This window comes from Sodiomyces alkalinus, assembly GCF_003711515.1.
Source record: "Sodiomyces alkalinus F11 unplaced genomic scaffold SODALscaffold_2, whole genome shotgun sequence".
In the NCBI taxonomy this organism is placed as follows: Eukaryota; Fungi; Ascomycota; class Sordariomycetes; order Glomerellales; family Plectosphaerellaceae; genus Sodiomyces; species Sodiomyces alkalinus.
The window spans coordinates 5,824,505-5,848,359 of NW_021167080.1; the positions used below are offsets into that span (position 1 = coordinate 5,824,505).

Consider the following 23,855-nt stretch of genomic DNA (forward strand, 5'->3'; position numbering starts at 1 on the left):
CAATTGAAGCTGAGCCGAGGCTGGACTCGTCGCATGTTTCCCTGTAACGTTTTCCCCAGGTCGGTATTGATATAGTTGTGCCACCCATCGAACCTCGCATGGGTAACCGCGTCTATAGCTCTGCATATCTTCTGGCCGTCGTAACTTTTTTCGACCTTCCTTGGTAGGTGCGAGACGTACCTCTTACCTCTCTGCCCACGTATACAACACGCAACTGTTGTCCGAGATCTCCGACATTTTTCTTTTTTTTTTTCCCTTTTGTTTTTTACCCCCTCTTAAAACACCCCTGCTTCTCTCGGTCCCTTCAAGGGTCATGGTGACACGGCTGCTAACCCATGGGCATGCTCCCTGCCTATGATCGTGATCCTTGTGACCGCCTCGCGGTCTCGCTTGCATGGGCCACTCGGATATTTCTCGGATGGGATGAGGTGCAGGTCAGCCAGGGGCGCTGCAAATAGTTGTCCCCTGCGCCCTCTATCTACGTGCGCAGGTCCTGGGCAGAGGGGGGAAGAGGGGAGGGGAGATGGGGACTTCCTCTTCACTTCACCGCGGCGTTCGCTGACCGACATGGTCATCGTCGCTGCAGGGTCAGTAGGTCTGTTTGTCGCCCAAGTCATCTACTGCCTCTGTGTGTAACAATGCTTTTTGGAGGTCATTTCCCCTCTTCCATCCTTCCCCCTTGCACTTTACGCACTAAATGATGGGCGGACTGTCTGTAGACTGACAGACTGGCAGAGGCTCTGGGGGGGGGGGGCATATAAGTCGAGCTGGCCTTCCGCGAAGTCCCATGGGGATGGCCGTTCAATTGTTCATGGGCTATATCTGAAAGCACTTTACTATCCTCTCGTCCCTCGTATTCCCTACAAGGTTACCCTCTCTCTCGTTATTTTGATGAGCATTGAGGCTATTATCACTTGAGAGTGTCTCAAATTCTCTTGTGTCCGCCGAGCACAGTCAATTATTTCCACAGCGCCCAGGTTTTTTTAAAAAAAAAAATCGATTTTTTCTTTTTGTATCTCATCTCGCTCATGTCTCGTCTCCGGGCTGCCGGGACCGAGGACGGCAACGGGAACGGATCCTTGAACGGATGCAAGCATGGCACGGGTCCGCCCGAGTCCAACTCGGCGGGATGCCCCACCGACGCCGCCGCTGCCGCCGCCGCCGTCGTCGTCGTTGTCGCCGCCACCAGCAACGGGGACCGAGACGACCGGGAAGGGTTGGAGGCGGGGCATGCGGCGATTCCGAGGTCGACGACCAACCCGTACTCGATGCAGCGGTGGCTGGGCGAGAAGCCACACCAGGAACCCTGGAGCCCGCAGGGTCTTTTTACGGGGCAGTCGACGAGGTCGATGCCGTTGCGACATCCGAGTGGGAATACGGATGGGCTCCGCGGCAGCCGCGGCAGCACTATTGCAGGGCGATCTGGGTCTCCGTAAAGGAGAAAGAAGATGGTGGTGATGATTATGATCTGTGAGTAACAATGACATCCCTCTTTTCCGTGCATTTTTTTGAACCCTTTTGATCCGTTGTCTTGGGACGTGTCGTGCGAGTCTGTCGATGTGGATATCGTGGGACATGTCCTATGTATGGGGCGACGCACAAGGCGGATTCTTGGAACGGGGTGAGCGAATGCTGACACACCTTCTCTGTACGAATGTAGGCGTGGGGGATGGCGTTTGATGCTATCTATCATCAAGCCCCATTCTGTCTATCTAACGGCCCGTGCTTCGATGCGGTCACCGGCCTTGATCTCGTCTGAAGCGGGAGATGGATAGTTCGGATGTCCTCGTTGTCTGATCCGTACTGTGGTTGTTCTTTCATGCATTGTTTTTCTATTCCATCTCCATTTTTTTAAGATGGGGCTTTTCCCCCTTCGTTACACGTAGAATCTTTTGTTTTAAGGTATTGTTTATTTGATTGGAGATGATTTCCCAACCGGGTCGGCCCTCGGTCGAATATGAAGACTATTTGTCGAGCGGGGTGGTGGTTTACTCGTTTCCCCTTTGGGTTGATTTGGTTGATTTTTCTTTTTCTTCTTCTTCTCTCTTTTCGTATTTATAATCATCTAAAGGAGGAAACAAAAGTGCCCTTTGTCGTTCCGAACTTCCGGTATCTTGATATGGTCTGTGACCTTGGTAACTAGGTAGGTCTGATCTGAAATTAACCTGCCCAACTGTTCCTGCCACATACCTACCTGTAGACAGACAGAGGGGCATTACCCCGGCATCAGACTTCCTTGTCGACAGAATGTTGTGTATCATGACCGGTGAAAGTAATACAGAGAGAGAGTCATGGGTCATCGGTGAGTACCTACTTGGTACGACCGATGTACGAAGTACGTACCTAGGACCTAGGGGACCAATTGATTCCGCCCTGTCCTGTCCTCCAATGAGAGGTAATCGAACTGCCATATTGAGACGACGGCTTTCTTCGGATAATGTCGGCCGAACCTCTCGGCCGAGAAGCGAACCAAGAATCAAATGCCTCGGAGTTATTTTTATCCGCATTTATGGATCGTTTCTTGACATGCTCCCAGAATGATTGTTTTTCTTTCTCTTTATATCTCTTTATACACTCAGAACAAAAGAACCAGAGCCGTCGCCAGCATTGTAAAAATTCAAGGAGATCTCATGCTGAAGAACATGGACATACCCCCCTGTACCATCGCATTTCTGGCCAATAATACGAAACACCGAGCGTGTACGGAGCGGAGTACGGGGTGCAGCACGAGAGAATTGTTTGCTTCCAATCCAGCTGCACAGTTACAGATACAGAGAGTGCATGATGTCCCTCGCGTGGCATGGAAGACACTCGCTTCCTGTCGTGAACACGAGCAGACACTCTCTTGTATAACCTATATGCGTCGGTCATACCCATTGAGGATGTCGTGCTGTCGTTGTACGACCCGATATTTTGAAGTCGAGACGAATAAACTTATGCTCTATGAGTTGGGAAGACGTGCATGCAAACGGCGAGATTTGGCCGAGAATGGCCCGTCAGTCATACCGTAAAGTCGACTATACGCTAGCCAGCGCTATACCGCTTTTCACTTAATCTCCACTCCAGGAAAGATATCCTATTAGATGGCAGAGAAATAAAGACACGATCTCGGATATTAACACTTCGGTTATCTGATAAGCCCCTGAAATAAGCCCTTCTTATTGGATATTTCCAGAGAAATCTCGGGGAAAAGGGGCACTAAGCCAGTAGCGCATAGTCAAGTTAGTTGAGTCTTTACGGTATATATTCTCGCTTTGGGGGGGATAGTAGGCCTGGGAGCTAATTGAGAGAGAACGGCACGACGAGTTTCGCCCTTTTGTTTCTAGGATCCCAGAGAAGGGCGAACAGTAGATACCGCCTTCGTAAACCTTTCAGAGATGGTCTCCCATGATGGCGATAGACACGCGCTCTTCTTTCCAACCAGGGTCGTCGCTTGTTCAGATGCCATGTCCTGACACCCAAGTAGAAACAACTCAGATGCTGTCTCTTTTCAGTTCCAGGGTTTTCCGAACATGGTTTCTACAGTGTTCTTGAACCGGAACGAGATGAATGGGCTTTAAAAAGGAACTTTCTACATATAAAAGAAAGAGATAGCCTTGAAGAAGGAGGGGTTATCATGAAGCATTCATCACCAGAAACACACGAAAACTTATTCTTGCCCAGAGATCAGCCGTTAGATTCTCAGAATACAAATGTCCCCCAAGAGCTCGGACAAAACACCAGAGCCTTCGCTGCTCCAAGTGGTGCCCACATGGACCAAGTCGAGTCCACATCCTCCACGGATGGACGTGCCGTACCAAGAGGCAGGGCATGAATCTTCAGACTCGGAATCCCCAATGTCATCCCCAATGTCATCCCCGTTGCCTCCACGTTTAGAAAATCCCGCGATGCGAACAGGTAATTCTGCCACGATGCCCCCAAGCATCGGCAGGCCACTCAGGAACTTTTGGCGTCTCAACGAGACTAACATCGAAACCCCCCGAGTATGTGGTAATAATGACAACTTGGACGTGCTCAGGAGTAAGGTTCACTCGATGGCCCTCCGCTCGGGCGGTGAGTTGAGGAAACGCAGCGACGACCGTCCCAGGGGCAGCAACGGTAAACTGACAAGCAGGCAGCCAGAGACCAACCCGCCAAAGGATGGCCCTGGGTCCTTCTTCAAGAAGATGCTGTCGAAAGGCGACGCGAAACGCCAGGAAGATGACGGTGGTGAGGATGGCTCTGGTCCTGAGGGGAGAACGTCACAAGGGACGAAGGCCATCCTGACTGGAGGGCCCTGGCCGACAAGCGACAGGCACAGGTAACGGGGTCGTACTACCTACCTGCCTTCTTGTCGATCTATATGGGATAACTTAAGTTATGGATGCTGGACATCACAATAGTATAGAACTGAAGCGAAATGACACCAATTTCGTGTCAAACAATAAAGCACGACGTGGCCCTTTAGATGAACATCTTGTTAGCTAGCATGGATATCGACCATTGTGACTGAACTGTAGAGGTAAATACCTGTGCACCGCCGCAGCTCCGTTACGCGGTATGCGGCTTGAGGGCCAGACATCGCCGACATGAACGAGTTACCGATTGCACCTGTCTCAGGATAAGGTATACTAAGGCTAGTGATATGTCCATTGGATCAACGCCAGGTAAAGTCGCACGACCGCTGGTTTCTAGCATAATTTCCACGAAAGAAAAAGGGGTATTGTTCCGTTTAGCCCTTCTTGCGCCCTTGATGAATGCTGTCGCCGTCTCCCAACTCGTCTCCCAACTCCGACACCAAGACATCATCAGCATGTCTACTACTACCTTATGCTTACCCATCCAAAGAACCAGAGGACCAAAGTGACAGAATAGAATAGCCAGCCTCAAAGGGGGTTCGTCTGTCATTCTCACCACCCACCTACATGACCGCCTACTTATCATTGACCACGTTGATTTCATACCCAATCAGGGATTCTGTGCAGGTGCCTTCCCAACCGCGTGTGCCGGCTGCAGATATCATGTAGCGGCATGTACGATCGATGTACAGAGCGGATATGACGCCAGCACGGGGTGGACCGGGAACAATCAGGAAGGGCACTCTCGAGTGCTTGAACGCTGCCGTATCACGCGTGTCATAGAGGCGGAGGATATCGTGCGAAGCACTGAAATGCGAATTAGAACGGGAAAGAAAAGCAAGCTGGGGAAAGAACCGAGCTGTATGGGGGAAAAAAGATTGCCAACACGAAAAGGGAAATACACACCATATGAGATGTCGCCCGTTGGGCATGGCCCGTACGGCGCTGACGGCACCACTGCCAGTCGGGAACTTCAGTGCCCGTTCCGGCTCCCATCCATTCCGGGCCTTATGAATACTGTACTCTTCCACGGTGCCGTTCCGCCGGCCAGCGTAGATCCAGTTACCGTCTGGGCTCCAGCAGGCACCCATGCACCAAGGAGGCACCCCTGGCCGGGTGGCGATACGCGCAACGGCGTTCTGGACGCGCCGGTCCCAAATGCGTAGCGTGCCGTCGATGGCGGCGGAGAAGAAGACCGTATCGGCACTCTGGGTGGGGTCGTGCTCAGGTGGCGGCGGCTGGGATGAGAAGACGAGGGATGGCGATGCCGGAGGCTCTTTCAGCGACGCAGGACCCGCGGGGGGTTGGGGGGAGGCTCGTGCCTCGGGTTGGGCTGAGGAAGTTGGTGGTGGGGGTGAGGGTGGGGGTGGATCTTGTGCTGTCGCCTCCATCATAGGAGTGTCCGTCGTCTGGCCATTTGCTGGCTCCTGGCCCAATGGGGCCGTCCTCTCTGCCGCCGGTGCCGGTGCAGAAGTCGACCCCGATGCTGTCGCTGGCTCGTCAGACGGCGGGGGCTGGGCTGGCTGCTGTCCGGGGCTGGTGCCTCCGTTGTCCTGGTTGTCAGACTGTGGTTCTTGGGGTGGAGGAGGCGGCGCGGTGCCCGAGTTGAAGGTGGCGTTGTCGGCCGAATGATCCAGCCCGCCATCTTGACCCGAACCATCATCAAGACTCATGCCCATAGCTCTCGAGAACTCGTCGTCGTCCTCTCCGCCGAACCCCCCGCCGACCGTCTCCCCAAAGAGAGAACCGGTGTCGCTGCCACCGAACAGGGACTCATGCGCAGGCGAGGCTTGGGTTTCCCGTGTATCGCCATCGCCGTCGCCATCGCCGTCGCCGTCGCCATCGCCATCGGCCCCCGCAGAGTTGTTCCGCGGTGGGTCGCCGCCGCCGCCGCCGCCGCCCGCCCTGGCAGTGCTGAAAGTCCCGGTTGCTACCGGCCTGGTGCTGTTGTTGGAGAAGAAGGTTCCGGTCTTGATACTGAAATCGGATGCTTCGGCAGGAATCGGTGCACCGTTGACGGGCCGTAGTTCGATGGCAGAGATCTGTCCGCCCGTACCGTCAAAACTGCGCTTCACATTGCCTGTGTTCAGGTCCCAATCCAGTATTCTTTTATCCCAACTCCCACTGAGAACGCTTTTCTCATCTTGGGCCAGCGTCAAGACGCTGACGGCATTGGTGTGCTGCTGGAGGCAGGTGATGCGCTTGCCTTCATCATGGCGCACGCTCTGGAGATTGATGCCGCCGGATTCGCAGCCGGAAAGGACCCAGAGCGCCTGGGAATGCACGGCGAGGGAGTAGACGGGGGAGAGGTTGTGCTCCTCGACGCCGCGGCCGTTGGGTTGACTCGGTTCGTCGTTCTCCCAGTACGACATGAGGACACCCGCCTTGACCACACTGTCGACGAAGGGGTGCCGCTGGGCCACGGTGAGGAGCTGCCTCCCGTTGATGGTGCCGGGTCCATCAAATTTTCGGATGTAGCCGTCCGAGCCCCCGCTTAACCAGAAGCGCAGGTCCGGCGTGACGGCGATGGCGTTGATGCTGGTGGCTTGCGGGGCAGCCATGGTGGGAACGATATCGTAGAGCCTCGCAGACACGGCCTCTGGTCGGACCGGCGCGAAGAGGCGTGCCAAGAGGGCTTCTCGTGGGGAGGGTTTTGTTCCGGCAGAGGGGGACAGCCTCGATCCTGGGGAACCTGCGGCATCGGGTGCTGATGTCGCACCATCTCTTGTCCTTAGGTCCGCTGCTGTTCCTGATGGCTGCGACTGTGACCGACCACCCGTTGAAGCACCATCCGTCTTATCAATGGCATCCTCCGCCGTCATGTCCTGATCTCGGTCGTAGTCATCGTTGTCGTTGTCATTATCATTGTCATTGTCGTTGTCATTGTCGTTGTCATTGTCATTGTCGTTGTCGTTGTCATTGTCGTTGTCGTTGTCGTTGTCGTTGTCGTTTTCGTTGTCCATCTCGTTCTCGTTTTCGTTATCATTATCGTTATCCATGTCATTATCATTGTCCTCCTCTTCTGCCTCATTGTTGTAGCCTTCGCCGTCATCAACATCCTCCATGATCTCATCCTGCTCGTTGTCCGAGCTCGCATTCGATTCTATGCGGCACTGTCAGTCGATCGATCCCGCGCCGCCTCAAACGCGTTCAGTGAAATCAACCACAAACCTCTGTCGTCGTCGTCCATGATGTCTGCCCCAGGTTGAGATACTCCTCTGAGATTCTACGGTAGCTCTGCTACTGCTAATGGGGAACAAGGAGAAAGCGTATGGAATGATATAAAGTGCACGGAAAACGAATTGTTTGAGCCGTGGGATCGATGGTTGTATGAATGGGAGAATATGGAGAAGGAGGATTACTTTCCACAGATATCGGGCTGGGGAAAGCTTGCTTGTTGTATTTAACTTATGTTGACCTTTGTTGAAGCCGTTTGTTGATGGCCCAGCTGCGTTTGGTTCATGCACCTTCGTGTCTCCAAATGCCTCCAAACGCAATGCTCGGAATTGAGTGGTGGGGCACTAATTATTAAGGTCTCCACTAGGTATGGTGCAGAATGATACAAAGTACCTTAGTGTACCTCGTAAAGAAGTTCAAAGACGCCGTCGGATAAACGTAATTACGCGACATTCATGTCTCACAACGCCCCAGGTCGTCGTCGCCTTCGTTCCCCCTGACATAGTAATTATTACACAGAATATGTTTATAGATTGTTCATTCTCCCAGGTCAATGAGATTCTCGTCCAGATTCAGGTTCTCGGAGAACGCTTCCTCGAAGACCAGTAGATCTTCCTCCTCGCCCAGAACCATCCCAAGCAAATCTTCCTCGAAAACAAGTAGGTTCTCCTCGTCGTGGCCACCATGGTTAACTATCACGGCTCTTTGAGGAGACAGATAAGTAGCCAGACTATCTCCTGAAGCCTTCTTTGGCATGGGTATCGACGGATTCTGATCGACTATGAGCGGGGCCAACACGTTACCCGTCTCGTAGACGGGAGGCTCTTGGGGGAGATCCCTTGTTTCCGAACCACTTGGCTGGGGAACTGTGCTTCTCTGCGGCTTCCTATGGTCTTGTTTCTTGGGCCAGTTCTTAATATCTTGCTTGGTCCTCTTGCACGCAGCCTTAGACCCGAAGGCTAGGAATTCCACCTCGTGGCATTGGCGGCAGCAGTGTGCTGAGCACTGAGGGTGACACTTGATACTGCAGGCATGGCCACACGATAGCACCATTCCGCAAGCCTCGCCACAGCCTATCGTGGAAGCTGCCTCGCAGGTCATAGGACCGCCGTGCAAGGCGAACTCTCTGTTGTGAGAAACGCATACCATCGGCAGGAACGTGCTGCGCACCCCTCTCATCCCTTCTTCCACCTTTGCCCAGATGTTCTCCGCCCTAGCTGAGCTGAGCAGATGGGCCATGTTGCCGAAAACCACGTTCAACAGCCTCGCCCTACTCAGGGCGACGATGACTCTGTTGAGCATGCCAAGAAAGCCGACACTGGGATTCTGACGATCCCGCGAGCTTCTCGTTACCGACAGGAGAATTACATCATTCTCCTTGCCCTGGTACCCGTCCACTGTCTGGACCTCGACGCCCTTCTGGGTGACGGCCCCTGATTGCTCGTCCTTGACATCGGCTAGTCCCGGGAGTTCGCTCATGATATTCTGAATCAGCATCTTCTGCCCGGAGTAAAAGGACAGCACGGTAATTTTGCTGGGCTCGGTGCCGTTCAGTACGAGATAGTGCGCGAATACCACGATCAACGTCGCCTCGTACTTGTTCAACCTCGAAACATCTCGGTTCATGCTGTCCGCTTCCTGGTGATCAAGCCAGATGGCCCGGGCCTCGCCCATGCCTGGTACCGACGGCAGCTGATGCACGCGTGAATGGTCCTGTAGACCGGGGTACCAGACGTCCAGCACCTTGCGAATGGAGGGGGCCATGCGTCGTTGCACCAGCAGGGTCGAATAGTCGACACCCCTTTCGACGAGCCGCTGGAAGAGGGAGACGTTGAGGTTGAAAGCAGGCAGGCCGAGTTCTCGCACGTCGGCGTGCGGCTTCAACTGCAAGTGATCGCCGACAAGAATCAACTGCTGGAGAGACGGAAACAGCCCAGCCGCGATATTGGCCTCCCGCGATTCCGCTGCCTCCTCGACGATCATCACCCGAGGCCCAAGCGCCGCCAGGAGCCCCCGATACTTGGTGAGACCCGTCGTCGTGCAGCCGACGACTCGCGGCCCGAGACACCTGATGGTGGTGAAGTCTTCGATTAATCGCTCTAATTTGAGCTCTCTGATAAGCAGCTTGATCGCATTGATCACTTCTCGAATTTGCGATTGCGTCGCCGAGACCAGCTTCTCCACGAGGTATTCGTACACGTGGGATCGTTTGTGAGACGCTATGTCCCACAGGTCGGCATGCGCCATCAGCTCCGCTTCAGCCATCCGCCTGGCCGCTTCATGATCCATCTCGCGCCGATGATGCACTTGGGCCCCACGGGAAAGTCCGACGCCCCGGTAAGTTATCTTGGTTCTTCTGATATGGCTGGCGTTTGTCTCTTCCAGGAAATCGTAGCCTATGCGCTTGTTTCCGTAACGCCCGCCGGGCTGGCCGTGCGGTTTCTGGACGGCAGGGTGTGCATCTCGCTCGGAGTATTCGTGATGCAACCACGCCGTGAACGCCTCTCTTTCTGGATCACCCGCGCTCTCGAGTGGCTGAGATCGAGGATACCCCGACACCTTCATGATGGACTTGTGCTGACTCTCGGTAATTAGATGGGCCATTCTCAGCCAGCTGGGTCTGACAAGCCAGGGTTTCTCGGACGGGAAGCATTGAGCCATGCACATCCTCAGCTGAGCGCGCTTGTTGTCGAGCTGCCGTATCAACTGGTTCTTTGTTAATTTGAAGACTTTGTTGCGGAGTGCTAATAGACTAGACTGTCCGATCTCATCATCCTTCGACTGGCCGCCAAGCCGCGCCACCTTGATGCCACTCTTGATGAGCCGAGACAGAATGTCATCTACCGTGTCGTTCTTCTGGGCAGTGACGATGATAGGGGGATCTTGTCTCGTCTGTATGTCCAGGAGGACCTTGAGCGCTGCTATGGACGTGAAGGTTTTGCCTGTCCCGGGGGGGCCTTGCACGACGGCGAGATCCGTTGCGAGCATTCTTTGTAAAGCGATCAGCTGGGAATCGTCGAGGCCGGTTACGTACGACAAGTCCTTGGAAAGTTCGCCGCGGGCAGGTATGGAAACCTTTTGCCCGGCGCTGACCAGCGGCGAGACGTCGATTCTAGACGAACTCGAGATGGTTGCCGGGAGCCCGACCTCAGTGCTATCATCGGTGAGGTACTTTATCAGTGGGGATCTGAGGGAGTTGGCTGATGTTAGTCTTTCCCTCACCTTTTCGGGCACCTCGACTCACAAGGGGGTGGTTAACCTGCAAGACAGGGTCGGTACCTACGACTCACCAGCGGCTTGCTTTAAGCCGACCATGACATGACGTACGGCCTCGTAGTAGTTGGAACGGGCCTCAACCATGACGAGGTCGAGATTGGGGTTGGCGACCCTGGCCAACGTTTCCGCGTCCTCAAACTCGAGGTCAATGACGGGCGTCATCCTCCCAGTGGGATCGGAACAATTCCTGCCGACGACGATGGCAGGGAAACACGAGCTGTCGAACATGTCATCGGCAGGGCTTAGGGCGACGCAGCACCCCGGGATAAGGCGCTCCGTCCTGGTCCAGTCGATGAACCCGGCGGAACGGAACATGGAGAACTTGAAACGGCCGAAAACGCCGAGACGGATGACGTTTATGCTGCAACAGCGGACTTCGTCGTATATGTACGTCTCGACGGTGTCGTTCATAGTCGGGTTCTCGCGGAACTCTTGCACGGCGCGTCGGAGGGGTTCAATACCCTCGTGGCGGAGGAGGCGCCACTGGACCTCGAAGTAAGCCTTATGCGTGGCGTAGGCTGTGTTGGGGTGGTTCTCGAGGGGCAAAGTGGGATCGCGACTCATGATCTCCTCGGGCGTTGGAAGGTCGGGATAGTCAAGCCATGTCTTGTCGCTGGTGCTGGTGCTGGTGCTGGTGCTGCTGGCGACTCGTTGTGTGTGCTTTCTCATAATGGGCTCTACCGCAGCGATGAAGTCTTTGGTCTGAAAAGTTTGGGTTAGCCGTTAGTCAACCAGGGTTGGCAGAAGCGGAGTATGCCGTCCAAAACAGGGGACAAAGGGCTTGACAGTTACCTTGACTGCCTCGACCGTGGTCTTTTTCTTTTTCTTGGTTGGTCGTTTGGCCGATTTCTGTGAGGACTTCCCACCGAGAATCTTTGAAGGCTTTGCAGGACCCGGGGCACAGCGGCCCTGAACAGTTAGAGGGGGTGACATTGGCAGTGATCATATATCGAGGAGTCAATATACGGGTAGCGAAGCGCGCCACCCTGCAGCAAGAGAAGGGGCAAGGGCCTAACAAGTCAAGCAAATGGAAGGTGTAGCTACCCCTAAAAAGAAATGTGCAAAGTAAAGAATACACAAAGCAATACATGGATGATGGTGAGATGGGAGGATGGACAGACGAAAGGATGAATAAAGTGAGTACCTTATGGTGAATATCGAACTTCATCAAGGCAGCAGCTACCTTATGTTGTTTGGGGGAGAGGAGGGATAAGAGGCAGCCTACGGTTCTGGTGGTAGGTGGCCTTGGTAATTGCAGGTTGCTCCTGCTTGACTTAGAGAGATGGGCGCCTGGTAACTCCTCGTCATATACTTGTTCCTTCCTTAATGTTTCACTGGTCTTCAGCATAGTGACTGCCTCGGTATTCATTCAAAGCATCATCAAAGCAGCAGCTGACAGAGACACATGTTTTATGGTGCGGTGTATTGTGATGTTTGGATTATGGTTTAGTACCTTGGAGAGTGAGACGTTCAATCTTATGATATCTGCCTGTATAGCTTAGTACTCAGGGGAAGGCAGCAAGACGAGACACATGCTTTAACCCCGAGCCCAATAATTCAACTTATATGCTTCAGATATAGGATACAAAATCTTCCGTATAATGCATTATAGGACGGCCGACGGCCATTAAAACTGAACCCTTCCAGGGTTCCTTGAAGTCCATGTTATGCCCCGGCCGAAGCAGCTTTTATGTGCATCCCCCAACCCCTGGATAAACAGTGTTATTGTACATGATGTCCTTCAGGTGAGGTGAAGTTCGGAGTGGTAGTTGCAGACAATACCCAGAGTTGCCTCCAGCTTCACCTCGTACTCCGAAAGGTAGCTGCTGTTTCGTTCCAGTTGCCAGGACTGACCTCCCTCCCGAGACGTTCCCTTCTCAGTCGCTGTTTAATGATATCGGGGCGTGCAACCTCCGAGCTTCCGGGAACACGGAGACTGTCCGAAGTATACTACTCCGTACCTACCTAGGTATATGTTCATTGGCACCTTATACTCCGTACTCCTCGTGTCCTCTGCCTCCCAACCGTATTCCACCCATATGAAAAGAAGAAATGACATCAAGTAATCACGGAGAATTAAACTTGCCGAGTGCCGACAAGAAGGAGATGGCTTACCGGTACATTGTACGGAGATGCTTGTACACTATAACCGGAGTTCAGGAAACCCAAAATCCCCGACCGCGAGGATCATAAGGTGTGGCACCGTTTGAACCTTGTAGGACCACCAAGCCTATGCCACAAGTTGCTCTTACATGTACGACCGACCACATGCGACGATCAGCAGCCGAAGTCGACGAATCTATTACTAACTATGATTGTGTCCGTCGGATGATGCGAAAGAAGCCAATATTAATACAATGATTTCTTTAGGCAGTCTTATAAAAACACCAAGTCTCCCCCAGGACAAAGATTTCTGGATCATCTCGACTGAGTTATCAATGCCCCAAGAATTCATGCAGGATACAGATGTTCTCATCGTGGGTGCAGGGCCAACGGGGGTTGACCCTGGCCCTGGAACTCTCCATCCAGAATGTCCCTTCCCGCATCATCAGTAAAGACGTCGCCCGATCCGACAAGAGTCGAGCACTCATCATCCACAGCCGCACCCTGGAACTTCTCCGCCGTCACAGAAACGACGTCACAAGAGAGCTGACTGAGACATCCGTCGTAGCTTGTGGCCTTCGGCTGTTCGTCAACAAAAGGCATGTCGCCGACCGTCCCGGTAGACAACGTCAAGTTCGACGTCACGCAGTTCCCGTCGTCTCTCCTGGTATCCCAAGCCGCGACGGAATCAATTCTCGAAAGGAAACTGCAAGACTACGGGGGACACGTCGACCGGGGCTGGGAAAGCGGAGCAGATCGAACAGGACGATGACGGCGTATCCGTCTTCTTGAAGCGAACGAGCCCGTCGTTAGATAGGCCGGACGAATCGAGCGAAAACGGGGAACCCTTACGGTGCAAGTACGTAGTCGCAGCTTTCCTAGTTCCTGGATGTTGTCTGCCACAATTGATACCCTCATGTAACATGTTCGCTGCGTTTGACGATGCGCGGTGTGCGTGCTGCGTGTGTACGACGTACGGATGAGTGCTGCATCTGGGTTTCCGGTTGCTGTCGCTGTACTCGGACGGAGTAAGAATAATTTGCGCGACCACCCCGCATGACGGAATGTATGAGCCCTAATTCCGAACAACTTAATAACGTCCGAAAAGCGTGAATGGTTTAGTGGTAAAATTCTCCGTTGCCATCGGGGAGCCCTGGGTTCGATTCCCAGTTCACGCAGCGATGTTTCATTTTTTTGACGTATTTTGTACCGAAATCAACATATTGTCTGTCATTGAGGAGAGGAGGACATTCATTAACCAATAATAACTGACTGGTCCTGGAAGACTATTTATGGTGTATGTAATTCTCTTTTTGCTCTATGTATATATTGTGTGTTCTTTATGAAGCTTCCTTTCCCCTCTCTCCTTTCTTATACACGGTAGCTCTCTCACTGTACATAAATATCCCCAGCTTCACGTTTGACCATACTCGAGACACTCCAAACCACCGCCTCCGCACAGCACTGTCCCGTGCGACGAGACACGGCTGCTTCCAGGTGTGTCGTCGCGGCAAGGGTAGTCCCGCCAATAGAGCTCAGACGCAGTCGACCCTGAAATGGCAGATGCACGACGATTTGCGGACTTCTATTCCGTAGATTTGTCGGCTCGCCACAGACCATAAGGGCCTTCACAATTCTTCCACATCTTGATGGTTCCGTCCTCCGATCCCGTCGCATACAGCTTGTTATCGGGCGAGAACACCACCGACCAGATGGGGCCATGGTGGCCCTTGTGGGTTTCTGCGGGAGGTCAGCTTTCAGTACACTGGAACAGGGGGAAGAAGGGAAGCCATCGGGATAGAACAAACCAATGTCGCTGCCATCGTCCCAGCGGCAGACCTTGGCCCATGTGCCGGGCTCCTCCCCAACCACGACCTTCCTTCCCTTGAGATCGAGACCGACGCTCGCCACGCCGTGTTTCATGTCCATTCGCTTGAGCTCGTCCATGGCATTGGGTCCGCCCCAAAAGTACACCCACCGACCGGCAGACACCGCCAGAACAGGCATGCCGCCGCCGATGTCGGTAGACGACGTGTATTCCGGCGCCAGGGATACCAGCTCGCACGATTTGATCTCGCCATCCAGGACCTCCTCACGGATCACCTGTTTTGTGGGCAGGTCGAACCATCGCAAAGTCTTATTAGACGCGGTGACAATGATGCTCGGGTTCTGCGTCCAGATGATGGACTTGATCGAGTCCTTGTGGACGCCTTCGCCAATCTCGTGGCCCGACGATGCGGGAATGGTGATGGGCTCGGGCCGCGACGCGCCGTTTTGCCCGTGACCGTTCTGACTAAGGGCGTTACTTCGGTTGTACTCGGTCAGGTCAAAGACACGCAGCTTCTTCTCGTGGCCTCCCGTCGCAACGAGGTCGGAGTTATCGGGCGGATAGGCGACGGCGCGGACAATATGGTCGTGCTGCAGAGTGTAAAGGACTTCGCCCGTATGCGTGTCCCAAATCTTTCTGCAAGACAAGACATGTTAGAAAAAGAAGGAAAGGGAAAAAAAGGATCACCACCGCAAAGTTTGACCAACGTGCCTGGTGTGACTCACGCGGTGAAGTCGGCCGAAGCGGTGGCCGCATTGTTGATGTCCGGGCTCAGTCTGGCCTGCCAGACTGCGCCTTTGTGGCCGATGAATGTCCCAATCCAATCGCCCGTCGTGCCATCGCGCAGCATGGGGTTCCCGTCCTTACAAGCCGAGATCATGAAATATTGCCCATCCTTCTCCAAGCTCGAGAAGCAGAGATGGGGTACAGGTCGCGAGTGGCCATGGCAGGTCAAAGGAACGTATTGGCGCGCGGCTTCCGTCATGATTGTGCTCGTTTAGAGAAGGTATTCACTCTTCAATTTCGTATATGGTGTCTGCTCTGTCGGTTGTATCCTCAATGCTGGAAATTGCCCTCTTCCCAAGAATAACAACCGGGGGGGATATCAAGCCGGCGAATACCTCGTGATAAACCGCGAGATTAAAGTGGAGAATGAAGACAACAGTCGAGAACCTCTTAAGGGAAGGGGAATTATCGTGACGTCGTAAAATCGTGATTCGGAAGATGCTGTCAAGTCAGTTCAAGATGCGCTCCAGGGCGTTGACTTGACGTGAAAACGGGTTTGGGGACCGGTGAACGGAGAAAATGCTGAGGAAAGAAAAGGAGAAAAGAAAAGAAAAGAAAAAGGGGCCTAGTGCCTCGACGAAGACGGAAAAGGAGGGAATGGGAGAAATAACCCGGGGCCGAGAGTATACAGTAATGCGCGAAGGAGAGATTAAAGAAAAAAAGCCTTGAGATGGCCCGGCCCTTTAGGTCGAGTCGTTTATCCTACCGTAGAAGATGGATGGATCAGTCAGGATCAGTCGCGGGGGGAAAGAAGATCAACTGGGTTAGGTAGTAATTAAGCCTTCCCAAATCTCAACGGTCGTTCGTAGCCCCACCTTCCCAATGAGACGACTGCGAAACGGGCACGTACCTAGGTACTACCTAGGTACTGTTACAGGGTCCTTTCGCAGCAATCATTTGCAAAGTCAGAAACTCCTACGGGAAACTTAGGTACGTACTTAGCCTTACATAAGCGACTAATGCAGGGCAACCGACACGACTAGTAACGAGTGGGGCTAGGTACCTACTCCGTACCCATAACGCCATCTGCATCCGTCTTCAAACCTTAGGAGGAGTACGTAATTGCTTTGTACTCGGTACACGGTGGTCCATGCAGCGGGGCAGGTGCTATCAGCTTCCATCGTCATCGCTCGTTCGCTCCCTCCTTCAGCCACGACACCAAACCAATAGCACCTCATACTCCATTTTCTCTCAACCCAATACCACCAACTTTATTTCAACCCGGAGTTCTATCACAATTTGTTTCATAGATCTTCTTTTGACAACTTCACCTGTTCGCTTGCGCCCCCATCAATCGAAGCCATAGCTACCCCGCTATGGCCGACTTCAAGCTCTCCGCTCGGCTTGCCAGCCACGACTCCGACGTATGCGCTGCCCCTTGCCGATCGGCTATCCGAGGACCCTTCCATCCGTTATCCCTCCTGTCTATCAGTTTTCCCAACCACTTATGCGTTATATAGGTCAAGGCAGTCAGCTTCCCCTCTCCAGACACCGTCCTCTCCGCTTCGCGTGATGGTAGCGTCCGGATATGGAACCGCACCTCGAGCGCCCCGCCCGTCTTCGAACCCACCGTCTCAAGCCAGACATCGGAGTTTGTGAACTCTGTCGGATATCTCCCTCCTTCAGCGGACTTTCCCCAGGGGTTGATACTATCTGGTGGCAAGGACACGTTTGTTGAAGTCCGTCAGCCCCAATCGAGCGCTAGCGACAACGCCGAACGCCTCCTCGTTGGCCATTCGCAGAATGTCTGCAGCCTTGATGTTTCTCCTACCGGAAATTACATAGTTTCTGGAGGCTGGGACTTCCAGGCGCTTGTATGGAGTACGTCGAGCTGGGAGAACCAAGTCCGTCTCGGCGGCCACGACAAGGCTGTCTGGGCTGTCCTCGCTTGGGACGACCACACCGTCTTGACCGGCTGTGCCGACGGATGTATTCGCATCTTTGACCTTAGGAAGGCTATTGCCGGTGAGGCCGAGGCCCAGTCGACCATCACCGCCCCAGATGTGGTGCGGGCCCTCTGCCGGGTGCCTCGAGGGCACCCCAGCGGTGCCGATATAGCGAGTGCGAGCAACGACGGGATCATTAGGTTGTGGAAGCTCAATGGCCAACAAGTTGGTGAACTTGTTGGTCATGAGAATTTTATCTACTCTCTGACCAGTTTGCCGTCCGGGGAACTGGTGAGCTCCGGGGAAGACCGAACACTTCGGGTATGGAAAGGAAACGACTGTATTCAGACCATCACGCATCCCGCCATATCCGTGTGGGCCGTGGCAGTTTGTCAAGAATCTGGCGACATCGTCTCGGGCTCAAGCGACGGCATTGCTCGCGTCTTCACTCGGAGCAGCGAGCGGACCGCCGACGCCGCCACTCTCGCCGATTTCGAGGAGTCTATCAAGGCGTCTGCCATTCCTCAGCAGCAAGTACCCGATATTAATAAAGAGAAGCTCCCTGGACCCGACTTTCTCACGACTCGCTCCGGCACCAAGGAAGGACAGGTTCAGATGATCAACGAAGGCAATGGCACGATTACTGCCCACCAGTGGTCGATGAGTGTGTTTCGCCCCGGAAGGAACTACTGCCATGTTGCATGCTAATGTGAAAGTAGGTCAGCAGCAGTGGATCAATATTGGCACTGTTGTCGACGCTGCCGCGAGTAGCGGTAAGAAAACAGAGTATAACGGAAAGTCGTACGACTTCGTGTTTGACGTTGATATCGAGGATGGCAAACCACCCCTCAAGCTTCCTTACAACCTGTCCGAAAACCCGTACGAGGCTGCCACCAGGTTCCTCGGCGATAACGAGCTCCCCATGACATATCTCGACAACGTCGCCAACTTCATCACGCAAAACACGCAAGGGGCAACACTAGGCCAGTCATCGCAGGGCGAGGCTGACCCGTACGGCACCGAATCAAGGTATCGCCCGGGTGAATCCGCCCCGAGGCCAAAAGTCCTCCCCCAATCCGAGTATCTCGGCATCACGGCCGCCAAGTTCGATGCCATGATCAACAAGATCCTGCAGATCAATGGGAACATGATTTCCTCAGGCCGGAAGGATGCTGCGTTGAACCCGACTCAACAGAACGACCTCAAGGAAGTTCGCGAGGCGATTGAAACGTCGCAACCCATCAACCAATTTGGCCTTGACTTGGCAGTTGGAATTGTCACCAAGTGGACGTACTCCGATCGTCTACCGGGGTTAGACCTGCTGCGATGCATGGTGCCTTCCCCCCTTGTCGCAAAGTACTCCTCGGACGAAGGATCCATTCTCCAGATCGCCATTAACAGCGCCACGACCGTCCCGGATGGCGGTTCACCCAACGAGAATAGTGTGATGTTGGCTCTCCGTTCCGTCGCAAACATTTTTGCTTCTCCCGAGGGGAGACAGGTAGCCGCAAGGGAGGCGAACATCTCTGCTGACCTTCTAGAGCGTGTTGTTGGCATCTCTGACAGCGGTCCTATCGGACAGAACAACCGTAACGTTCTAATTGCCGCCACGACTGTTTTGATCAACTACGCAGTTCTCTCTCACAAGGAGAAATCGGCTCTCGCCGGCCCTGGCCTTCCCAAGCGCTTCTTGGGTATTCTTGGCAAGATCTTGACCCCACAGAACGACTCTGAAGTTCTGTACCGGGGGCTGGTGGCCCTGGGTACGTTTGCTGTTAGTTATAAAGCGGAGGCAGTATCTCAGGGGGCAGAGAGCTGGGTGAATACGGCGCGGGACAAAGCGGTGGAGCCCAGAGTGAAGGCCGTTGGCAGTGAGGTTTTGGAACGTCTGAGGTGACGCGACTGGTGCTCTGTGAGCGATGCGGCGCGGACTTGAATCTCATGAAGCCGAACTGGGAACAGTCGTCATTAAGCATAAGACTCCGACTAGCGTAATGATAAACAAAAACGTTTTGAGTTGTTTTGATCTTCGGTACTTGCTCTCTTCTTCGCCTATGGTGCGGCATGTGTATTCTCGGTCCATGCTAATCAGGTAATTCGTTAAGAAAGCGGTTTACTAGGTAGTCGTGAACAATGACCGTCATGTGCTACTGTTATACCCCAACGTGGCTCACATGGTTGGACTCGATTTTCATGGTTCATCGTGAAAGGACGTGTTGCCAGAGATGTTTCGACGGCTCTGGCTTCGTCGAATTGCAGCTAGGTGCTTGTAAAAACAAAAAGCAAAAGTAAAAGTAAAAGAAAGAGAGAGAGAGAGAGAGGAAGAAAACAACGAGATGGAAATAATGTCCCCCATCCCTTCCCGTAGATACGACCGTGATATATCCTTTGTTCCAGACCGAACTTATTCGCCTCCAACGCCCATGATCTATTTCCCGCCAAATGTACAATTCCGTCTTGGAAACCGACGTGGCTTCCGCACCAGCCAGCCAGGCATGTGTGTGTGTGTGTATGTGTGTTTTGTCTTTTTTATAGCCGCTCCTCATCGTGGTCGTGCTCATTCCGATGCGCATTTCGCCACCTTGTCCGATTTTATAGCACGGCCCAAATACCGGCGCCGATGAGCGGGAGCCAGCCGAGGAGAGAGGCGCTAAGGCCGGGTAGAGAGATGGCGGGATGGGCGGCGGAGACGCGGTACTCATCGGAGCCGGACTCGCGGGTGGTGATGGTGTAGATGTCGGCGACGCCGATGTCGGTGGAGTTGTAGCAGTTGGTCGCGTTCACTTCGGCGATGCGCTCGTCTCCTGGCTCGAGGAAGGTGATGTCGACGCACTTTTTTGGGGGGTCCATGTTAGTCAGTTTTTTTTCTTTTCTTGATCTGGGGTAGAAAGGACATGACGCCTTGGAGAGAGACATGAAGTATAGGGGGGAGGCGAGAAGGGGGGAGGCGAGAAACGTACAGAATAGAGAGCAGCTCCGTGCACGGCGAGCTCGACGACTTGGATGGTGGCATTATCACCCGGCTGCACAGTGACGTTGTTGGGTAGAGGCACCTGGGTGAGACAGACGGTGCCCGGGTACGGATTCTTGCTGGGGCCAAGGATCTGGAAGGGGTGAATCATGGGGAAGGACATGTTGGCGGGACCGCCATCGGGGCCGTCGGTGCCGAAACCCATGTTGACGTAGACGAAGGCGGTGGCGTGGCCCTGGAACCAGCCGGGTTGGAAGGCGATGGCGCCGCCTGTGGTGGGCCAGTAGGTGCGGTTGCCAGTGACTGGTGTACCGCCGCCTAGGGATGAGATGGTCAGTTCTACGTGTTCAGAGGCATGGATGGAGGAAATGAAGAATAGAATATGAGCAGGGAAAACGAAAGGAAGAAGAAGAAGAAGAAAAAAGATGCTTACATGGATAGCTCCATTGCATGCCGTAGGGGAATGTCTCGTTGGTGACGAGGTTGTTCCCTCGCCAGCCTGGGTAGGAGATGACGATGTGGGCGGATGCGGTGGCCGCGAGGGCCAGGACTGATATCGCTGAAGAAAGCATTGTGGTGGTTGATGCGTGGTGTATGTATGAACTGGTCGGATGGTTGGGTAGAATCGTCGAATAGTCCCTCGAATTCGGGTTCGATTCGATTCCCTAAAGGTCCGTCTGTTGTCGTCCCTGATCTCCGGAAGGCGATAGCGACCCTCTCTTGTTCTCTTTCAACGCAGAATGGCTCCTGGCCTGTTCTTTGTTCCAAATCCTCCTCTCCCCAAAAAAAACTATTCCACCTCGGCCTGTGTGTGGTCTTCGAGGGATGTGGCTTCGTCCCAAGGATAAAGCAATGCCCGGGAGAAGGAAGAAAACATGAAAAGCCACGGAGATTGAACGGTAAATTCTCAGAGATAAAAGAGAGGAGAGGAGAGGAGAGGAGGGAGTGGGCGGGCTATTATCAGTGGCCGCCGCCCAGAAGGGCCAGCCACAGGGTACGAAGTAATCACAGCTCGTCACACCCAGAAAGACCTCTCTCCCGTCCCTTTCTTGCCTCCCACAGAGTACCATTTCTTACTTGGATGGTACTTTGGGTCGGAGTCAGCCGCCCATCGATGTGCAGGGTTGCAGGACACCGCTTGACGAGAGGGGATGGCACCTGCATGGGTCCAATGGCGCTCTGAGCGGGTTTCCGGCCCCCCGCCTCGAGCTGGGACCAACATGCACAAAGTATGTACGTTGTACATACACTACAGTTAGAAAGCAAGGCCAGAGAAGGGGGGAACCCGGCAGAGGGTTTGGACGTATTTTCTCCTGTTGGGTTGGTGATATGCAGGACGGGTGATTTGGCCCCCTGCTCCCCTGCTCCCCCATCCCCCTTTCCGTGTGAAGTAAACTGCAAGTGGTTCTTTTGGGGTCGTGTCCTGCCACCAACTTGGAGGAGTTTCCTAGTTTCCTCCTAGGTTCACTCTTGTTCGTTGAACAAGGTGAAAAAGAAGCTGGCCAATGGCCATGCCTGGAGTGCTGGGCGAGGCGCTGCAGTGGGATAGTGTCTTTTCGGTATGGCCAATGATTGGCGCAGGGGGACAGAGCACGCTAAAAGCCGGCGCTTACGGGTGGAGCGAAACCCTGTTTAACGATCGGTTCCCGCCACTCAGCGTGGGTTCTGCCATCAATACCATCAATACCGTGTGCTCCGTGCTCCGTGCTCCGTGCTCAGGGCCATTTGCCATTCCCCGCCTCCTCGGTCTTTAAAAAAGCTCGAGGGCACCTTACTCCGTATAACGTGGGATTCTGGGAAATATCATTGGTCAGATCAAGAGATGCAGCCAACGGCTGGTATCCCCACACAGTTCCCTTTTTGTCGTTCCCGTTCTTTCTCCGATCTTGTTGGAGAATCTTGTGACAGACAACCGACAATACAGGTGTTGATAACTTGGTACTTGGTGTTGACCAGATGATGAACATCGCCATCTTTGGTGACGAACGAGTCTGGTTGCATTCGTCCGACTAACGCTACGGAAACAGGAGTAAGCTTGCGTATTTGAAAAGCTGCCCAACGTTGCCTACTCGGAAGGAGCAGAGATAACACAAGACACTTGCGAAAACTTCCAGGTCCAATGAGACTTTTATTTTGGGACCCTATGGCGCACTTTCCCCCGGCTGCAAATAATCCTGGCATAGCACGCCTCCATGTGTACAGGTAACCAAGTAATACCAACATACCACTGAGATCGATTATCGAAGCAATTCCCGCCCCTTGTACCGAGCAACCGAGAGGCTTGTGTTCTACCTTAAATTTACTAACTCGTACAAGGAAGGCGGTGAGTTGACAAACCCCTCATTCTGCCGGCCTTGCATCCCACCCACCCACCTCAATCCCCCCCCAACGCAGAATTATTCCGGAGTAGGCTCGCTCTGATCGTGTTGCGCTCCTGGCACATTATGCCACGATGACCATGCCGGCCACCCAGCCGACCCAAACCGACCAGTCCGATAAAGAAGGATGGACCAAAGTGGCTTCGAAATCTCGATTTCGTCGCGCTCCGCGTGCAGTTCCCACTCAAAAAGACCTGGTCGCAGCCAAGGCCCTGTACGGCCGTTGTCGCGACCAGCAGCCCCGCGAGCCACGCCCCGTGTACGACATCAAAAACGAATTCGACTCTTTCAGCACCAGATGGCGGGAATCCGAGTCTCACCAGCCCCAGTCCCTGCAATCATTGATCTTGGAACACCATAAACACCACGCGCCTGTTCGGAAGGCCGTCTGCTTGGGCATTGGGACCTTTGATCCGGACGATGGGAGTTGGGAGGTGAAACGCAGGGCACACGTTCAGCTGGCTGCCTTCATGGCCATGGTCGAGCTTTTGGGTACGCATGCACATCCCCTGTCGCCTCCCTTGTCCGCGCTTTATTTTATATCTAACTCGAGATTCCCAGCCGACATCTCGGGCGAGACTATCAGCTGCATCTTCCAAGAGCCTCTCTTCTCATCCACCGACAAAGACTTCCTGCTGTCTCTAGGCCACGAGGTCGTCGACTCTCCCGCGGCATTTGACGCAGTCGACGAAGAGACCCTCCTTTTCGCTATTCATATGTACCGTCCCATTTACGAGGCGGCACTCGAGAGAGCCCTGCCTGTCATGTTCGTCGGCACGGGCTGGGAAACCTGGGACCACGTGGGCAATCTGAAGGAGGGCGATTTCAAGTGTATGCAGGAGATGCACGCGTCGCATCGACTGTTTCCGTTCCCCCGGGATGGGACAAGCACGACTTTCTCCTCGACATGTCTTTATTGGCGACCTATTTCCACGCGACAGGAGACGACAAACCCCCACGTGCATCGCTTGGACGAGTCAGCTCCTGCTGCGGATGCCAGTGCAGGCGGTTGACTTGACCCGTCATGTAGATGGGGATACAGCCAAAATCCCAAACAGCAAAGCTAGCAATCCATGGCGGCGGTCCTTCCGGTTGAATTTCGTCTCGAGTACG

The 23,855-nt window shown here is 53.9% G+C and overlaps 10 protein-coding genes and 1 non-coding gene across 11 annotated transcripts; 6 read left to right on the top strand and 5 right to left on the bottom strand.

Moving 5' to 3' along the window:
- Positions 1-787: 787 nt before the first annotated feature.
- SODALDRAFT_124071 (hypothetical protein) lies at positions 788-1,840 on the bottom strand. Its single transcript, XM_028606647.1, has one exon. The coding sequence runs from the start codon at positions 1,691-1,693 to the stop codon at positions 959-961; it is 735 nt and encodes a 244-aa protein (XP_028469423.1). The 5' UTR covers positions 1,694-1,840; the 3' UTR covers positions 788-958.
- Positions 1,841-3,661: 1,821 nt separating this feature from the next.
- Positions 3,662-4,395, top strand: SODALDRAFT_349563 (hypothetical protein). Its single transcript, XM_028613428.1, has 3 exons — positions 3,662-3,897; positions 4,019-4,053; positions 4,119-4,395. Exons 1-3 carry the CDS (start codon positions 3,693-3,695, stop codon positions 4,302-4,304), a joined length of 426 nt encoding a protein of 141 aa, XP_028469424.1. The 5' UTR covers positions 3,662-3,692; the 3' UTR covers positions 4,305-4,395.
- Positions 4,396-4,436: 41 nt separating this feature from the next.
- On the top strand, positions 4,437-4,879 carry SODALDRAFT_124078 (hypothetical protein). The gene has a single exon (XM_028606648.1). The coding sequence runs from the start codon at positions 4,625-4,627 to the stop codon at positions 4,844-4,846; it is 222 nt and encodes a 73-aa protein (XP_028469425.1). The 5' UTR covers positions 4,437-4,624; the 3' UTR covers positions 4,847-4,879.
- Positions 4,456-7,783, bottom strand: SODALDRAFT_292468 (WD40 repeat-like protein). Its single transcript, XM_028608694.1, has 3 exons — positions 7,509-7,783; positions 5,244-7,440; positions 4,456-5,144 (listed from the first exon to the last, which is right to left on the bottom strand). Exons 1-3 carry the CDS (start codon positions 7,525-7,527, stop codon positions 4,913-4,915), a joined length of 2,448 nt encoding a protein of 815 aa, XP_028469426.1. The 5' UTR covers positions 7,528-7,783; the 3' UTR covers positions 4,456-4,912.
- Positions 7,784-8,525: 742 nt separating this feature from the next.
- On the bottom strand, positions 8,526-11,405 carry SODALDRAFT_245579 (hypothetical protein; the record flags this gene model as incomplete). Its single annotated transcript, XM_028607394.1, has 4 exons — positions 8,526-8,933; positions 8,967-9,941; positions 10,140-10,701; positions 10,798-11,405. Coding segments are annotated over 4 exons (2,553 nt in total), but the record flags the coding sequence as incomplete, so codon positions are not given.
- A 473-nt stretch (positions 11,406-11,878) lies between these two features.
- SODALDRAFT_357685 (hypothetical protein) lies at positions 11,879-13,221 on the top strand (the record flags this gene model as incomplete). The annotated part of the gene is made up of 9 exons (XM_028614028.1): positions 11,879-11,926; positions 12,030-12,048; positions 12,141-12,251; positions 12,438-12,482; positions 12,536-12,577; positions 12,631-12,728; positions 12,891-12,914; positions 13,010-13,079; positions 13,193-13,221. 9 exons carry the CDS (start codon positions 11,879-11,881, stop codon positions 13,219-13,221), a joined length of 486 nt encoding a protein of 161 aa, XP_028469428.1.
- A 41-nt stretch (positions 13,222-13,262) lies between these two features.
- SODALDRAFT_357686 (WD40 repeat-like protein) lies at positions 13,263-15,706 on the bottom strand (the record flags this gene model as incomplete). Its single annotated transcript, XM_028614029.1, has 6 exons — positions 13,263-13,587; positions 13,661-13,906; positions 14,312-14,444; positions 14,511-14,633; positions 14,702-15,357; positions 15,447-15,706. The coding sequence occupies 6 exons, from the start codon at positions 15,704-15,706 to the stop codon at positions 13,263-13,265; spliced, it is 1,743 nt and encodes a 580-aa protein (XP_028469429.1).
- On the top strand, positions 14,001-14,071 carry SODALDRAFT_t57. Its single transcript has one exon. It is a non-coding gene; the product is annotated as a tRNA-Gly (tRNA).
- Positions 15,707-16,650: 944 nt separating the features above from the next.
- SODALDRAFT_292474 (ubiquitin homeostasis protein lub1) lies at positions 16,651-19,408 on the top strand. The gene is made up of 3 exons (XM_028608696.1): positions 16,651-16,871; positions 16,968-18,057; positions 18,113-19,408. Exons 1-3 carry the CDS (start codon positions 16,824-16,826, stop codon positions 19,288-19,290), a joined length of 2,316 nt encoding a protein of 771 aa, XP_028469430.1. The 5' UTR covers positions 16,651-16,823; the 3' UTR covers positions 19,291-19,408.
- A 577-nt stretch (positions 19,409-19,985) lies between these two features.
- Positions 19,986-20,936, bottom strand: SODALDRAFT_272668 (hypothetical protein; the record flags this gene model as incomplete). Its single annotated transcript, XM_028607848.1, has 3 exons — positions 19,986-20,225; positions 20,354-20,682; positions 20,798-20,936. 3 exons carry the CDS (start codon positions 20,934-20,936, stop codon positions 19,986-19,988), a joined length of 708 nt encoding a protein of 235 aa, XP_028469431.1.
- Positions 20,937-22,822: 1,886 nt separating this feature from the next.
- Positions 22,823-23,755, top strand: SODALDRAFT_271672 (hypothetical protein; the record flags this gene model as incomplete). The annotated part of the gene is made up of 2 exons (XM_028607786.1): positions 22,823-23,234; positions 23,304-23,755. 2 exons carry the CDS (start codon positions 22,823-22,825, stop codon positions 23,753-23,755), a joined length of 864 nt encoding a protein of 287 aa, XP_028469432.1.
- Between the last annotated feature and the right edge of the window lie 100 nt (positions 23,756-23,855).

Coding starts and splice junctions, on each gene's coding strand:
- SODALDRAFT_124078 (XM_028606648.1), top strand. CDS start 4,625: ATGTCCATTGGATCAACGCCAGGTAAAGTCGCACGACCGCTGGTTTCT.
- SODALDRAFT_292474 (XM_028608696.1), top strand. CDS start 16,824: ATGGCCGACTTCAAGCTCTCCGCTCGGCTTGCCAGCCACGACTCCGAC. Junction 16,872..16,967: donor TTGCCAGCCACGACTCCGAC/GTATGCGCTGCC, acceptor TGCGTTATATAG/GTCAAGGCAGTCAGCTTCCC. Junction 18,058..18,112: donor TGCCCACCAGTGGTCGATGA/GTGTGTTTCGCC, acceptor ATGTGAAAGTAG/GTCAGCAGCAGTGGATCAAT.
- SODALDRAFT_292468 (XM_028608694.1), bottom strand. Junction 5,145..5,243: donor AACGGGCGACATCTCATATG/GTGTGTATTTCC, acceptor TTCGCATTTCAG/TGCTTCGCACGATATCCTCC.
- SODALDRAFT_349563 (XM_028613428.1), top strand. CDS start 3,693: ATGTCCCCCAAGAGCTCGGACAAAACACCAGAGCCTTCGCTGCTCCAA. Junction 3,898..4,018: donor AAATCCCGCGATGCGAACAG/GTAATTCTGCCA, acceptor GGACGTGCTCAG/GAGTAAGGTTCACTCGATGG. Junction 4,054..4,118: donor GATGGCCCTCCGCTCGGGCG/GTGAGTTGAGGA, acceptor ACAAGCAGGCAG/CCAGAGACCAACCCGCCAAA.
- SODALDRAFT_124071 (XM_028606647.1), bottom strand. CDS start 1,693: ATGATAGATAGCATCAAACGCCATCCCCCACGCCTACATTCGTACAGA.